The 15,512-nt window shown below is 41.9% G+C and overlaps 1 protein-coding gene across 5 annotated transcripts in view; it reads left to right on the plus strand.

Moving 5' to 3' along the window:
- The first annotated feature begins 7,651 nt into the window (after positions 1-7,651).
- DHRS3 (dehydrogenase/reductase 3) overlaps positions 7,652-15,512 on the plus strand; it is a 32,424-nt gene continuing 24,563 nt past the window's right edge. For 2 of the 5 annotated variants that reach the window (XR_015704327.1, XR_015704326.1), the window contains exon 1: positions 8,411-8,628. Coding sequence is in view for 1 of the 5 variants with exons in the window: in XM_087755436.1 (XP_087611562.1) it covers positions 8,434-8,628 (195 nt within the window). In the remaining 4 variants the exon portion in view is untranslated. Of the gene's footprint in view, positions 8,629-8,775; positions 8,879-8,985; positions 9,318-15,512 lie in introns of those variants that run through there. The other 3 variants (XM_087755436.1, XM_087755439.1, XM_087755438.1) reach the window with 3 other exon arrangements.

The raw sequence follows: 15,512 nt of genomic DNA on the forward strand, positions 1-15,512 counted from the left end.
ACCCTCTATTCTGATTCATTGTAAAGAAAGGATTTTGATGTCTTTACAACTTCATAGTTGGATATCTTTTGCCAAGACAACTCTACGTTATCCTGTGTTGTAATTTAGGCTGTGATTAGACCATGTGGCTAGCCAAATGCTTGTACCAATAGAGGTGATGGTAGTGAAGGAATGAGTGACCAGGTGCAACTGCGTGTATTTCTGTCCACCATGTGACTGGACAAAACTTGTTTGAGTAAAAGTAAAAAGCGAACAAACATCAGCTGAGCTTGACATAATCAGTACAACCTATGGTTATCCCCTGAACACTCTGAAATATTTCTTTATTCCCACTAATCTCCCAGATATTTCATTTTAAAGCCCTTATAAAAGCTTGTAATCGTGGTCATAGAAGAGAAATACTCCTTTTTATGAGCCATAAGATTCTGCATTTGGCTAACAAACCTGTAGTGGTATTCCCTCAGAAAGTGGGGTCTTGACTAAAAGAAGTCAAATCCTTTCTTGCTTTTCTTATACCCTTAAAAGAAGCAGATGAAATATATCTGCTTAGAAAAATTCCATTTTTGCAAAATACGCATTACAGGAAAGAGCGAGAAACTTTCATGTGAATTAGTCAATAGGGTAAACAAATATTTAGCTGTGTGAAATTAGGGTAAGCAACAGGAGTCATAAGAGACAGAGTACCAGGTGATGGGAGTGACCAGGCTGCATTCCTAAGAGAACAGGCCTAATTGTTAACTTCAGTGGAAGTCAGCAAGTACAACTGATTGAATTATGTGGTTTAAAAATTAAATAAATAAATAAATCAGTGTTGAGGGTAAGAAAACCACGAAATCCATATAAGTTATAACATGGAACTCTCGGCTTAACTCAGCCGGCCTGGAACTTGTGATCATAGTAGGCATCTTTCCAATACTGACTCAAATTATTTGACTAAGCTGGGGAATAAATGATCTCTTCCATCACCGTGAGGTGCAGGACACTTAACTGAGCCCCTCCCAACTTCCTATTCCGTCCAGACCTGTGGCGGTACACTAACTTGAATGTTTTTTTTAAAAAAACAACCAACATAAATTAAAGGAAAAAGGAAAGCTACTTTTATATTCTGAGAAGGAATATCTAGGTTGGGGTTTAATGAGTTTTACTAATCCATCCTAAAATTAATAGGTTTTAAGTTCCAAATGTCCCCATATAAACATACTTTTAAATATGACAAGTGAAAGTTCAGAGACATTTCTTCTTTATTAATTTTTAGTTCTCTTTGTGGTGGATTTAAACACCCCACTGATATTATCATCTGAGGAGATCATGGAATATCCATATTTCCCCTCATAAAAGCTGGATGTCAAAATAGCAATTACCTTCTGCCAAATCACTTAGGAGCTCCCAATGTACATGTTTTTTTTCCCATGATATTAAGACTTTCAGACCAGCAACCAAGCATCTAATGAGAGTTGGAGGGGAGGTGGGCGTCCTATGAAGAGGGGTTCTTGGACTTTGGGATTGGTTGGTTGGTTGGTTTAGGGGAATTTTTTTTTTTATCAAATAGTGTTGGACAAAGTTTAATTGGAGGGCAGGGATGAGTGTTCTGAAAAAGCATCTCTGTTAATTATTTTACAGGTCAGCTTCTAGGAAACATCTGGATTTATGCATGCTACCGTTATAATGGATCTTTCTTCCTCCAAAGAATCAGCTGATCCTCACTGCCCTGTGCCATTGTGCATATCAGGAAAGATAAAATAACTTTTAAAAAGGCAGCAGTCCCCATAAATGAGTTAAAGAATCAGCTGGACTTTGGAAGCCCTGTGTTGTTTACCCCATGTACCATTTGCTCCAATGTTCTCCTCCAGAACTGCTCTTCCCTTAAAAAGATTAGTGATACCAATTTGTAGGGGTAATAGCAGTGATTCAGCAAGAATGAGCAAATTGACTTTCTGCTAACAGTGGGTTACTTTCTAGAAATATTCAGATAAATTATTAAAAATCCAAACCTTATCCTTGCTCAGACCATCTTCAAAACTGCTGTGGGTTCTGTTCCAATGAAGAACCCAGCATCCCTCTGTGCCTTCTCTTAGCTCAGCTGAATCTCTCCAGAGATCTTATTTTCCCATCATCAATTTATAATGTGATCTTATTCCCCCAGGTGAATTCATACACCTAAAGCTGATCCATCCTAGCCTTCCAACCAAAAAAGTTTGCCTGTGACAACGGCATTCTCTTCCTAATATTCCGCCTCTTTTTGGCTTCCTTTCTAGAATTGTCAAGTTTGAAGAAGCTTAGGACAGTTAGAGGACTTGAATTATTTCAGCTCTGTATGTACTAGTGAACCGCTAGCTCTGAAAAGGAATTAGAGCTGCATGTAATTAATTCTTTTAAAAAGACATTGTTAGAAAGGATTCGGGGAACATTTTATCTAGAGATTTTTTCCTAAGCTAGTTTACAAGCTTCCAGTGCAAACTTATTACAGGCATTAGCCTACTGTTCTGTTTTTGTCAAAATACGTATCACGTTGGTTTAGTAGGATTTCAGTTCAGACTCTTGAAACAATAAGCTTCTCTAATTTTGAGGGCCTTACGGACTTCATTCTTCTGCCTCCCTAGCTCCTTGTTTGTCTCAGAAGTTTTGTCAGGACTGAGGAATTAGTCAGAAGGAATGGTAAATATTGACTGGCATAAAAGTGAGGTAAATGTACTAAAGAGAATATAAGATGAGTCCGTTTAACAAAATATAGTTGCTCCAGTCCTGTTTACATGTGGAATTTTTTCACTGTTCTCTCCTGCAGAGAGATTGAGACAGATTTGGCTTCTAATTAAAGAGAGGTGAGAAAAAAGAAGGGCAGTTAGTACAAATGGCAAAATCTAACATGTACTAAAATGACTAAGCAGTTCAAAGAAACACCACATTCTGGATGTTGCATCCTTTTGTCTGAATTCCAAGTAGCACCTACATGCTCTTTGAAAACGCTGTACTTCTGCTTATAAAGACAATTATTTTTACACATACTGAATCTAGAAAGGGATGTCATCTAGAATTTAGAATTTCTCAGTAAGACATTTGTTATAGCTTTGCTTATGATACTGATTTGTTGTGAGACCCTGGGAAAGCAGTAAGACATCCAAATGTAGCTTTCCGCACAAGGCTGGACACAGACTGTTTTCTGTCAAGGCTGGAAGTTAAACAGAAACCTGGTCCCTTTGAGCTTAGTCCGTGGCAAAACTCCACTTACAAGGCAACAGTATCAGACTCTTAATACTTAATAGCATATAGGAGGACAGTGTGAAATCATAGAACCACTGGGACGTATTTCAAATGGAAAATGTGAACTCAAGGGGAGAATGAAATCAAGAAGCACAAAAATATAGCTCTTGATTTATCCAAATCTGACAGCAGTACTTCATGTAACAAAAAACAGATCAGCTTGGCAAAAGATTTTCCTTTTTTTAAAGGAGGTTTAGTTTTAATCTGTGATCGTGATAGATTGTCCATGGTCAAGAATCCTGCACTGATGTAAAAAACTGGTACTACTTGACACCCTAGTAACACAGACTTTCCATTGTGTAACAGTGCTGTTCCGTGCTCCCAGCTTTTCACATCTGCTTACCAAGGTACTGTATATATTTGGGTGGGTTTTTTTAAGTTGAAAACACAAATTGTTAGCCCAAATGGCTTTCAGACATGCCTTGAGCATGCTTTTTAGTTGCCAGCTCCTTTTCCTTTCAAAAGTTCTTGCAGTTCAGCAACTTCATTTGCACAAACAGACTTCCAAGTTTGCTAGGAACTTGGCTGCAAAGGCTCTACGAACAAATTTAGAGTTCTGCCAACAGATATCGGTGCAACATCAAGATCTAAGCATTCAGACACTCTGCCTGAGCCTCTTCATAGATCCAGGTAACACTGTTCTGCAAAAATGGACCTTTGTTATGCAAGTGATGTGTATAGAGAGTGTATCAACTTGGTTTGGAGGTAAAAGTTGCCTTTTCACTGCTGTTTATTTCTTCAAGACAGGGCAAGTAAGAAAAAATAGGTTTATATGACTCTCCTTGAGAGTATGAGTAAATCTGCACTAACTACAATCCAAAAGCTGGGTTTCAGTTACTGTAGGCCTTCCTAACCTACCTTTACATTAGCTAGCCTAAATATGAACAACAGCTTTAATTTTAAGCTGGACTATTACCGTTAGGCACTATTGAGGTTAAATATTCAGAAAGCATAAACGCATCTTTTGAGCTATGGTCCCAGGAATGGGTCACTCAGGGGTGATCTAAATTTAAACCTATTAATTCAGAATAGATTTGTAAAACTGTATTAAAGCCATCTTCCTTTACACTTCTGTTAAGAAGTACAAACCCAGAAGTTTAAACAGACAAGTGGAAGCCAAAATCGAATGAGTGACCACTGAGATGTATTACATGACTACCTTCTTGCTCTTGTTGCAGACTGGAACAAAAAACGTAGTCTAAAGTGCCATGAAAATGGCTTAAACCAAGTTTTTGGGGTGTTTTGCAATTTATACTTTGTTGTGATTGTCTGTATAGGAAACAAATAGTTCAGTACCGTGCAACTATCCAAAATGCAAAATTAATTCTGCAACTAAGTGGTAGCATTAGCAACTGATGCAATTTTACAAAATGAACAGGCCTCCTTATTGACTGCTCCAGTGCACTGGTTAAGGACTTGTGAGCAGAAGGTTACTACTCAGAATCCTACTTTTTTGCCACTTTTCGGAGCGGAACTGCAATTAAAAGGGACAAACCTCAGCTGTTCTCAGTGTTCTATACAGTACGTGTAGAATTTACAGCTGTTTGACTTTTCGGTTGAATTAGGTGAATTTTAAAATAACTTGCATATATTTTTCACCGTATTTATTACAGGCAAGATGCAGTAACTTCCGTTTTACTATACATCTGCTTTTGCTTCTTGCTTGTGTACATTTGTACAGTGTAGTAACTACTGGTTTTCACTGCTTAAAGGCAAATCTAAAGTAAAGTAGTAAAGAAGTAAAACAGTTCATACTTTCATGAAATTTGAAGAACGGGTTAGGAAAATTTTAAATATCTAGAACTGTCTTTTTACTCCCACTCCAAATTTGGTAGCAGCTTTGCACATACATCAATAAACCGAAATTATAATGAATGAAAAAAAAACACTTCCAATACATTTTAGAATATTATTCAAGCTGGAAACAGATCCATGAAATCAATATCCACAAGATTATTCCATTCCCACTAGCTTCGAAGGACCTGCAAATGTTTTAAATGAATAGTTAATTTTGTTTTTCATCTGAACAGCTTAGCTGTGTAATATTGCTGACTTCTCTGTTTTAAATGTGTTTGTGGTGATTTATACATAAAGAGACTGAAGTCAGGAATAAAAAAATCACATTTACTTTGATGAACTTCATATCCTTTCATTTTTAACACTGCTCCTTATTTCCATACCAGAAAGTTGTTGTATTTGTTACCAGTCCAGACACTGAGTCATTCTTGTTTAAACCAGACATTAGGCTCTCTGTGTAATTTCTCTCTCCCCTTCAGAGTTTTTGGACTGAGAGGAAAACTGTAATGCCAGGTGCCTCCCCTAGCTCCATTTCTCAAGGTAGTACTGTAAAAACACACAGAGGTGCTAAATGCTGCCAAGCGGCAATGGAAATTCTCTGAGCTCTGGTTATTTCAGATGGAGCTCAGTTAGGGAATGCCACCTGATCCTGACAACGTGCACAGACTTACTGTTTCTGGTTAGAACGCTTCCTCTTCTTCTCTCCAAAAACCTCTCTCCTGACGCTTTATGATGATGCAGTGATAGTCATATGGCTTATTTCATATGAGGTAACCTGGCATTTAAAGGTAAGAATGCTGCAAGTTTCTCTCTAAATTTTATTTTCTTTTTTTCTGAAAACTTTTGTGGAATTTTACCAGAACTGAAATTCACGGATTTAGATATTGTTCATATTTTGTGTTAAAAAAAACTATGTGTGATACAGGTTTTAAATGCGGGTGGCACCAGGAACTCGGTTGCTCTTCTTTTTGCAAACATATAACCCCTGAACAGTCTGTTACCGTATGGCCACTTTGAACAAGGCCTGTTTTCAAAAATATCTGTTTGATTCCAAAGCATAAGATTGAATCTATTTTCAAAGGGATTCAGCTTCCTAACTCACTTCTATCGGTTGTGTAATATAACTTGGCTACCTGCGTATAGATGCTTAGACTCAGCACTTCCATTGCAGTGGTGCTTTAGTAACTATAGGTGTGAAGAAGTTTTGAGGTCGTTCAAATTTGTCATTTTTCAGTAATTCTAGTTTTTACCACTAGATGGCTTCCCAGGATAGTGGATATAGATCCAGACCTCCTGAATTACCATGTGGGATTGGAGTCATTTTGGCACATTCTTAATGATATATACAGCCATAAAACCGAAGTTCTTTCCAGCTCAACTGTGAAGGCAGCAATGTGCGGTTTGACATCCTTGAGCATCTTTTGACAGCCTCAAAGCTTTGCATATGAGGTTATTTCTGATTGCTGCCGCAACTACTAACTGTGCATGAAGAGCTCTCAGCTCAAATACGCAGTTAGATCCTCCTCGGAAAGGCTGAATCAGTACAGCTGAAAACATAACTTACCTGCCTAATGTTTAGCAGTGCAAACAACCAAGCTGGGGGCCCTAGCTGCAATACACTTTGCCCTTTCTCCTGTTACAACATAGTTTAAAGTGCTTCTTGTGTTGCAACTGTGCCCTCATAACTGGACAAAAAAAGTCTTGGAAAAGGGGAGGAAAAAAACCACCCTTTGTTGTGAGGAAGTGAGTCTCCCTCCTTCATTCAGAGCCTGCCTTTTTTATTGCCCAGCTACTAAATCACCAGTTCGCAGCAATGCAAGCATCTTCCAGCTTGGAAAATTCGTGAGTTGTCATGTTGTCCGTAAAAACATTGGTCCAAGGGTGACAGATTTTGGTGATTGCCAGCCCAGGCTGGATTCAGCCTGGCAACCTAGGGCTGAAAGAAGTTTCCCCGTCCACACCAGCTTATCCTGGGCAAGCAGTTCTCTGCCAGAGCTCCGTAAGGCAGAGCTGGCTCCCTCGAACTCCGCCTTAGCCCTGACTGTTGCTGGAACTGCTTTTTCCTGGGCTCAAGTCAGCCCGCAGGACCTTCTTTCTGCTGTGGGCGCGTTAGGGAGGAGGCAGGGGTTGCCTGGCTGGCTCACGGTGCACCTCAGCTCCAGCTGCAAGCCCAGCGCGGCAGGCAGCAAGCCCAGCATGGCATGCAGCAAGCCCAGCGCGGCGGGCAGCAAGCCGAGCGCGGCAGGCAGCAAGCCCAGCGCGGCATGCAGCAAGCCCAGCATGGCATGCAGCAAGCCCAGCGCGGCGGGCAGCAAGCCGAGCGCGGCAGGCAGCAAGCCCAGCGCGGCAGGCAGCAAGCCCAGCATGGCATGCAGCAAGCCCAGCGCGGCAGGCAGCAAGCCCCGACTTGCTCGCTGCGGCTGGGAAGGGAGCGCACGCCTCAGCCTGCTGCATGTGCGAGTCTCTGTGCAGCGGCTCCGAGATCGCTCGGGGGGAGGGGAGAGCAAAGCCAGCCACTCACAGAAACAGTAGTGAAATCTCCCCAACACTTTAACTGTCAATCAGGCTTAATGGGGTATAAAAACTCCCCAGCGCCGCGGCTGTGATAGGCAGAGAGAGCAATAGGGAGAAGTGCGTGAGAGCCAGAGCTGGAATAGTGCACGGCGTAATTCCTGCTCCGTGAGCACAGATACTCCAAGTGAAAAAAACAGGAGAGGGGGCAGAGAGGCGGTTGTCAGCTCAACCTTTGCAACCGGCTCGGGACAGAACGTCTATAGATATTTATAGATATTAAAACAAAAGCAACAACCTTACCCTGAATAGAGGCTTTCTTAAAAAGAAGGTCCTGGCAATTCTGTCTTATTTAAGCAATTTCCTGAGTCTAAGAATAGAAATGAGCTGCCTGGAAGGCACTGCAGGCTGAAATTTGGAGACATAGGCTGCTTTATTTTATTTTTCCAAGTATAAAAGCCTTCCATTTGGATGCTGGATTTTCATGTCGGTCTTTGAAACGGAGGGATGCATGGTTACTTTTAATTTTACTTTTTTCTGTCTCTCTTTTAATTTAAAAAAACTGTCTTCCAGTTAAAAGGCAAGGAAACCGTTTTACCTGCATGTGACAATCCCAGAGGACACCGATCAAGAAACAGGGGAGTGACGTGGTCTTCTGCACTACTTTACTCCTACCCCCATTTTTTTAGGGGGAGAGAAGGATTTTTCCAGTCCAAGAATCTCTTGCCCCCAAGTTTTGGAAGGGGGTTGAAGACTTGTCACCCCTCTGGGGGTGCATGAAGGGTATTGGTTTTCTTTCTCTGTTAACTTGGTTTTGTGAAGGGTCGGAAGAGAATTTTGCCTTCCTGACTTGCCTGGAACAAGAGGATGATCTGGAAGTGGCTGGGCGCTTTGCTGCTCTTCCCCGTGCAGATGGTTTATTTGGTGGTGAAAGCTGCCGTCTGCACGGTGCTGCCGCCCAAGCTCCGAGACCTGTCCGGGGAGAACGTGCTCGTCACCGGCGGGGGCAGAGGCATCGGCCGCCATCTGGCCAGGGAGTTTGCGAAACGAGGAGCCAGAAAGGTGAGCACCGGCGCCCGGGGAGGGGAGGGGAGGGAGCTCCCACCTGCTGCCCTCCGCCTCGGAGACTTAAAACCCCTCGCCTCTAGGTGGGATTGGGGGGGTCGCTTTGGAAAGGTGAGAGGGGAGAAGGGGCACTGATTTTGCAAAACCCTGCCGTGCTGAGCCATTACGTTGACTGAGATTTCGGAAGTTGCCCGCTCCTCCTTCCCTGCATCCCGTCTCTCCCCACCTCGTCTAAGAACACGTGAAGGTGAGAAGGGGGCCCCCTCGTGAGTTCTCCTCTGCTGACAAAGGAGAGGTTTTCGCTCCAGCCCAGCTTTCCTGCGGCAGGGAGAGGAGAGCGGGGCGATCCCCACGCGCGGGGCCGGTGCTCGCTTGCGTTGCTGGGCAGGAGGCTGCTGCCGGGACTGCGCACAGGCGAGAGGCGCAGCCGGCCGCCGGCTCCAGCCCTGGGGCTGGGCGCAGCTGGGCTCTCCTTCGGCGCGGCCCGGCTGCCGCTGTCACCCCGGAGGAGAGGGGACGGCGTGTGCGGGGGGGCTCTGGCTCTCGGTCCTCATAGTGCATCCCCTCGGGAAAGCGGGGAGAAGAGTTCCGTTTCACCCCCGTGGTTTTCCATTTGCGAAATTAATTTCTCGTGCTTTCTCAAGTCCCCTCTATTTTGCTTTTTGCCAGCCCAGAGCCGTTCAAAGGTAAGACGAATGAGACCCTAGCAAGAAAGAAAAGCACAACATGAGTAGGAGCTGTGAGACTGTTTGCACGTTTCCTTTAGGAAAGAGGGAAAGGGAGAGAGGCTGAAAGACTGGTCTGGCTGCACAGCAGGCTGGAAATGCCAGTGTGGCTGCTCTGTCCATTCCCTAGCTCAGGAACTGGTAGTAGTTTACCTTGAAACTTTGTGTTTTTATAAGTACGGGTGTCTCCCTGTGTGTGACTCAATCAGGAATAGAAAAACCACATACACCCTGAAACAAGGCTTGAGATTTAAAGTTCCGTTTCCCCGTTTATGGGTAATGAAAGGGAGGAATTGTGAAATTAGAGAGCTGCATAAATACTTCTCCGTGTGAGAGAGGATGAATGAGACTGAATAGAGAATAAAGAAGACGAAAAATACAGAATGAGAGGATATTTCAAGAAAAATTTGCATTTAGTTTGGGATAGTGTTTTGTCACTTCCTTACACATGCACTACAGTTTTCTATGTGTGGTGTTGAGCTATTCTGGCATACAACTTTGAGGTGTAAAATATGTCAGCATTGAACTTTGATGTTTGTATATGCTTGTGTTTAAACATCATGTTGAGATTTACTAATTCTTGGAGACAGAGCAAACAAGTTGACAGACCTTTGGACCCAAGCAATTTGCTGAAAGGTATCTATATTATCTGCTAGAACACCATGCTTCATTATTTATTTATTTAGTCCGGCTGGTTGCTATGCTAAGCTCTGGTATTAAAGTACCACCATTTCTACAGCTAATTCAAGAGCTGCTTAGCTGCAGTTCAGCTGCAGCTGAACAATGGCAGTCAGTCCTGATGAACCAGGTGACACGGGCCAAAAGGAGAGGGAGCTATTTAAGATATAGAGCAGACGATGACATTACTGTAAACATAGGCTGTAGTTCATTTGTATGCCTTACGTATAACATCTCTACGTATCTGAGAAGGAAAGAATAAATGAGAGTAGTTGTTGAGAACCTTTGCACTTGTCTCATATGATGTTGTGAAATGATGTGTGGTGGCTAGTTATTGTTTAGAACTTTGGGGGGTTTGCCTTATGGGTTTTTTCATGTCTGTCATCAAGGTGTTTCAGTTTTTGCTTTTACTGAATTTGAATTAGATTCTCCTTTCAGTTACATCATGGCTATCCAGTAAGTCAAATATGGCACTCGGCAAGTTTTGATCCTCTCTGGTAGTGGCACTGCCTTTCTGCCTTTGGTAGCGGCACATTTTCCATGCAACGCTGAAGTAGGCTTATCCTTTTCTTCCTTAACATTTTTAATGACAATTTTACCTGGATCAACCTTAACTTTGTGAATTTAATGCAGTTTCCATGTAGAATGCAAGATTTCTGTTTGGCACTACTCTTCAATTTTATGCTTTGCCTTAGACAATCAAAAAGAAGCGAACAAGACTTGAAGTGGCTAGCAAGTCATCTTTCAATAAGGCTTGTGAAAATTAACTATTCTATTTTTCTGTTGTCTTCTTACGCAGTTCACTGTTTTACAATTATACACAAAGCTTGAATTATTGATCATAATCAATAATTTATAACAGATTCTGATTATCAGATGGTGTAGTCACAGTATTCCTAGTTTAGAAAAACACTTCCACCAAAGGCGTGAAATTCTGAGGCCAAGCACAGTGTTACATAGAGGTGAACAGAAACTGTAACATACAGGTTCAGATTCTAATAGTGGGTGTGCAGTATATCTTGAAAAAGTCATCACAGCGCTTGCGCACACAGACATAGTGGCGGAGTTTTGGAGGTAGGCGGCGATATATAACCATATTTTTGAGATTAGAATCTTCTGAAAGATAGGTTAGTTGAGACTGTTAGCATATGAAATTTCCTCTGATAATTAGACTGGATTGGATTTCATCTTATACTCTATCAGTTTTCAGAGGCTGGTTTTGTTAATCACAAATGAGATGTATCTCAGCAGTTCTCACCTAAGATGACAAGTGTTGTTGTATCTCACTAAGATTACGAATTGGCACATCTGCAACTTTTTTACTGTAAAATTTGATCTTGCATTTAAAGCTATGAAGATGGCAAGAAATAAATCAAAAAAGGGCTTATGCAAATGTATTTCACAGTGTCTTCTGCTTGACAGATGAGCATGGAGACTGAAATTCTCAATCCAACAGAATGGAAGTCTCTTGGGCACGATCATGTAAATCCATCCTGATTCCCATTCTCTGCCCCCATTCTTTTAAGTCCATTGCTCTGCTGTTGTGCCTCAAATATGACTTGGACAGATAAATGTCTAGGAGACATTTCCTTCTAAGGTGATGGTTCTTTTCTCATGATTGTTCATTGGCCCTGATGAAATGGCCCATAAGGGGACAAAGCGGCGTCAGTTGTATTTTCAGTTATAGAAGTGTGTATCTTCTAGTTTTTTCAATTAAGACCACCAGTGATTTTTAGGCAAAGACTTTAATCATTAGATCATCCCTGTTCAGGTGTATACTAAGAGGTCAAAGGATCCATGCTCTGTTTTTACTTTTGGGTAGAAGTTTTCAAAAACTACTTGGTCATTGGAGGCATTGTGTATTTAAATCACAGAATCATAGAATGGTTTGGGTTGGAAGGGACCTTAAAGATCATCTGGTTCCAAGCCCTCTGCCACGGTCAGGGACACCTTCCACTAGACCAAGTTGCTCAAAGCCCCATCCAACCTCGCCTTGAACACTTCCAGAGATGGGGCATCCACAGCTTCTCTGGGCAACCTGTTCCAGGGCCTCACCGCCCTCATAGTAAAGAACTTCTTCCTTGTATCCAATCTAAATCTACATTTTTTCAGTTTGAAGCCATTACCCCTTGTCCTATCACTACATGCCCTTCTAAAAAGCCCCTCTCCAGCTTTCTTGTAGCCCCCCTTCAGGTACTGGAAGGCTGCTGTAAGGTCTCCCCAGAGCCTTCTCTCCTCCAGGCTGGACAACCCCAGCTCTCTCAGCCTGTCCTCACAGGAGAGGTGCTCCAGCCCACTGACCATCTTTGTGGCCCTCCTCTGGACCTGCTCTAACAGGTCCATGTCCTTCTTATGTTGGGGGCCCCAGAGCTGAACACAACTGAATGCTTCCTGTAGCACTTCTGGAAAAAAGCAAAAGCATGTCAATTTGCTGTATGCAGAGAAAGAGTGGTTTGCAGATGATACGGGACATGTTAGTGTTGTTATGAGGGATGAATAGCATTGAATTTTCTCTGGAAGTACTCAAGTATTGTAATTCAACTTTCATGCTGTTCCCCAGAGATGTGTCCAGATTCAGAACTGCTAGCTGAGGAGTTACTTTGCTGCTGCTGAATTGCTGGAGAAATGTATGTTTTTGCTTTGGGTTCCTTTTTGGTTGCTTGCAAAATTCAAAATTTTCATTATTGTTGGCTTTCACTCTTGAGAATTTTGACTACACCTTAAACGTATTTGACCAATAGAGCATCGCCTCTGCCTCAGTCTCACACATTGGTAGCTTTGTTAAGGCTCTTAGCTTTTGATATTCTGTGGTTAGGGAGAAGGAGAAAAGGAGGGAAGGAGATATTTTTATGAGTTTATGATTTAATGCCTATGAAATAAAAATCCACTTCCAAAGCCTAATGGTGTTTTGCAAAGAATATACTGTATAATTGAGTTAACATTGGGAAGACTGGCCCCTTTGAACAGTATTTCTTATGTGGAAGAACAGCCCTCTACAGATGTGAGTAGTCAGGGGGAGGTAGGGGCTGAATGGGTTCTGTCACTGGTGGTTAGAGTTGGAAAATGCTTCTGGTTTCCTCCAAGCCATTTGCTTTTCCTACAGCATTTTCTATTTCGGTGCCCTTGCCAGAGAGTTGTCAGCCCTGGTTCTGATGATCTCCAGTGATCAAGTTTTGATTCGTATGTCTTTGTACGTCATTTGTATGTCTTGCTCTTTGTTAGGTTTTCTTTTAGGGCATTTCCTTGATGTCTAAAAACTTTCCTTGTCATTTTAATTTACTTTGTTCACAGATTGTTTAATCTGAGGTCTGACTGAACAGGAAAGAGGTGATTGGTTCTTAGGCATTCTGGATTATTAAATGTCACCAAAACCTAATAAAAGTAACTGAAAAGGATATAATTATAGGATAGAAAAGGATTCCCCAACTCTAGTATGTATTTTAGTATTCAAAGTTATCTGACAGTGACTTTGGAAGAGTTTCTTAGGCCTTTCCTGGTGGGAGGCTGGTCAAAAGCCATTGATTTTCATTGGGTTTTTTATTTACACTGAGGGCTCTGGGCTCAGAAATCAGCAGTATGGATCTTCAGTAGCATATCTACAAGGGATCTTATACAGCAGTGCTTTCCTTTTGTTCCTTTGTGATCATTTCTGTGATCTCAGTTTCTTTCAAAGGTATGTATATTTTGTTACTTTGTCCTCCTATTTTGCCTTTCCCCCCCACCCCCCTCCAGCTGTGATGTGTTCCCCTTTTTGGTAACTGTAGCTATGGATGAATGAACAAGAGGGTTTCTAGGGAATCAGGGGTGTTTTGGCATGAGAGAAGTCTCCAAAATACCAAATGGGCTAGGGGCAGCCCTGGCCTTGTGTCAGTGTGACAATACTGCAGAGTAGAGTTGAACAATTCCTATTAACTTTGTTGAGAGTTCTTCGCATTCACCGCTGTGCAAGAAATGACCTCGTAAATACACGGAAAGATCTCTCCTTTCACTGTTTGTCCTCTGGACATTCGCTTCCTGTATTGCAGGAGACCGGGTGACTCAAAGGATTTGCATGCTTGTGCAGCGGATGAGGTAAGCAGTCTGGAATATCAGGACAGACAAGAGCCCTTCCTAGATGGCAAGGAGCTAGTATCACCAACAAAAACAAGAAACGGAAACTTCGCTCTTGCATGGAATGTACCGCTTGATAGCCATGACCTCACTCTGTCAGCACTTGAGTCTAGACAATTACGTCTGCAAGCCTGCAAGGTACTTTTAACAGGATGGCAGTGTGATGGGCAGCTACAGAATGCCACAAACACAATAATATGGTCATTATTTTGGGACAGTGAACAAAGATCCTGAAGGCACTACTTGAAAACTTCTGCATTGAAAACCAGTCAGAGATTTTGTTGTTGGTTTGGTGTGTATTTTGCTTATATCACGCCTGATTTTGTTATGCCTACAAAAAAAACCCAAAACTGAAATCTCAACTTTCTGTCATTACTTTCACAACATTTTCAAAGTCAGGCCTCAATGTCTTCATTTAGGAAGATACCTTGTCATTTGAGCATGCAGTCCTCTTTCAGTTCAGTTACAGTTGGGACGGTAATAAGAAGTCAGTGGAGGAAGGAGCACTGAGGAAGGGATGAGAGCTGTGCAAGTGCGTGCTGCTGCTGAAACTTGGAGCCGGTTTCCCTCAATGTTCCACTGAATTCAACAGAAGAGAAAACCTCAGAGGAATTGCAGGTGCTTGAGAGCCATGTATAATTAGTATAATTAGGGAGTTTTAGCTGCGTGAGATTTTTAGGCTATAAATTCTGTTTAGGATGAGAGTATTGCAGAGAGGTTATGTAAAAAATGGTGTCAGGTCTTAGAATTTAGGCTTGTATTCCCAGTAATGGGAAATTTGGCAAGTTTTGAAATGAGTTTCTGCAATGGCATGCCCCTCCCACATTATCTACACAAACTGCATCTGTAGTTCTATGAATATTTCACTTGGGTCTTTATGCATCATGTTGACATATTATTGTCCTGGTTTGTATGATGAGTAAACAGCTTGTAAAAACTTCTTTATAACATATACCAATGCTATATGATAAAAGATTAACTGCATTGTGACTACTGCTGGAAATGAAATTAATACTAGTCTCCTGAAGTGAGGGCAAAATACTGAGACTGATGCTAAGAGTCATTCAGAGCTGTGATGTTTTTTAAGGTGTAGGACAAAAGCTGTTAGTACCTCACATGGATTTCAGTAAGAGTTCTTAATCTAGAATGTCTTTTAAAATATTGGTCACTCTCAAACATTCATCTCTGATTTCACTTTTAGAACCTGTAGAATACTCTTACTAAGCTGTATTTGAGAGTTAGCTCTTGCCTAAAGAAGAACCTGACATCAAATTCTTAACGCACAGGAATTTTAATCTGCCACGGAGTTCCATCCAGATGGGCTGTAGTGTTCCAAACCTGAAAACATTTCTTTTGTCATGTACAAAG

Source organism: Nipponia nippon, unplaced genomic scaffold (assembly GCF_047370975.1).
Source record: "Nipponia nippon isolate SJK-2023a ecotype South Korea unplaced genomic scaffold, ASM4737097v1 scaffold_19, whole genome shotgun sequence".
Taxonomy (NCBI): domain Eukaryota; kingdom Metazoa; phylum Chordata; class Aves; order Pelecaniformes; family Threskiornithidae; genus Nipponia; species Nipponia nippon.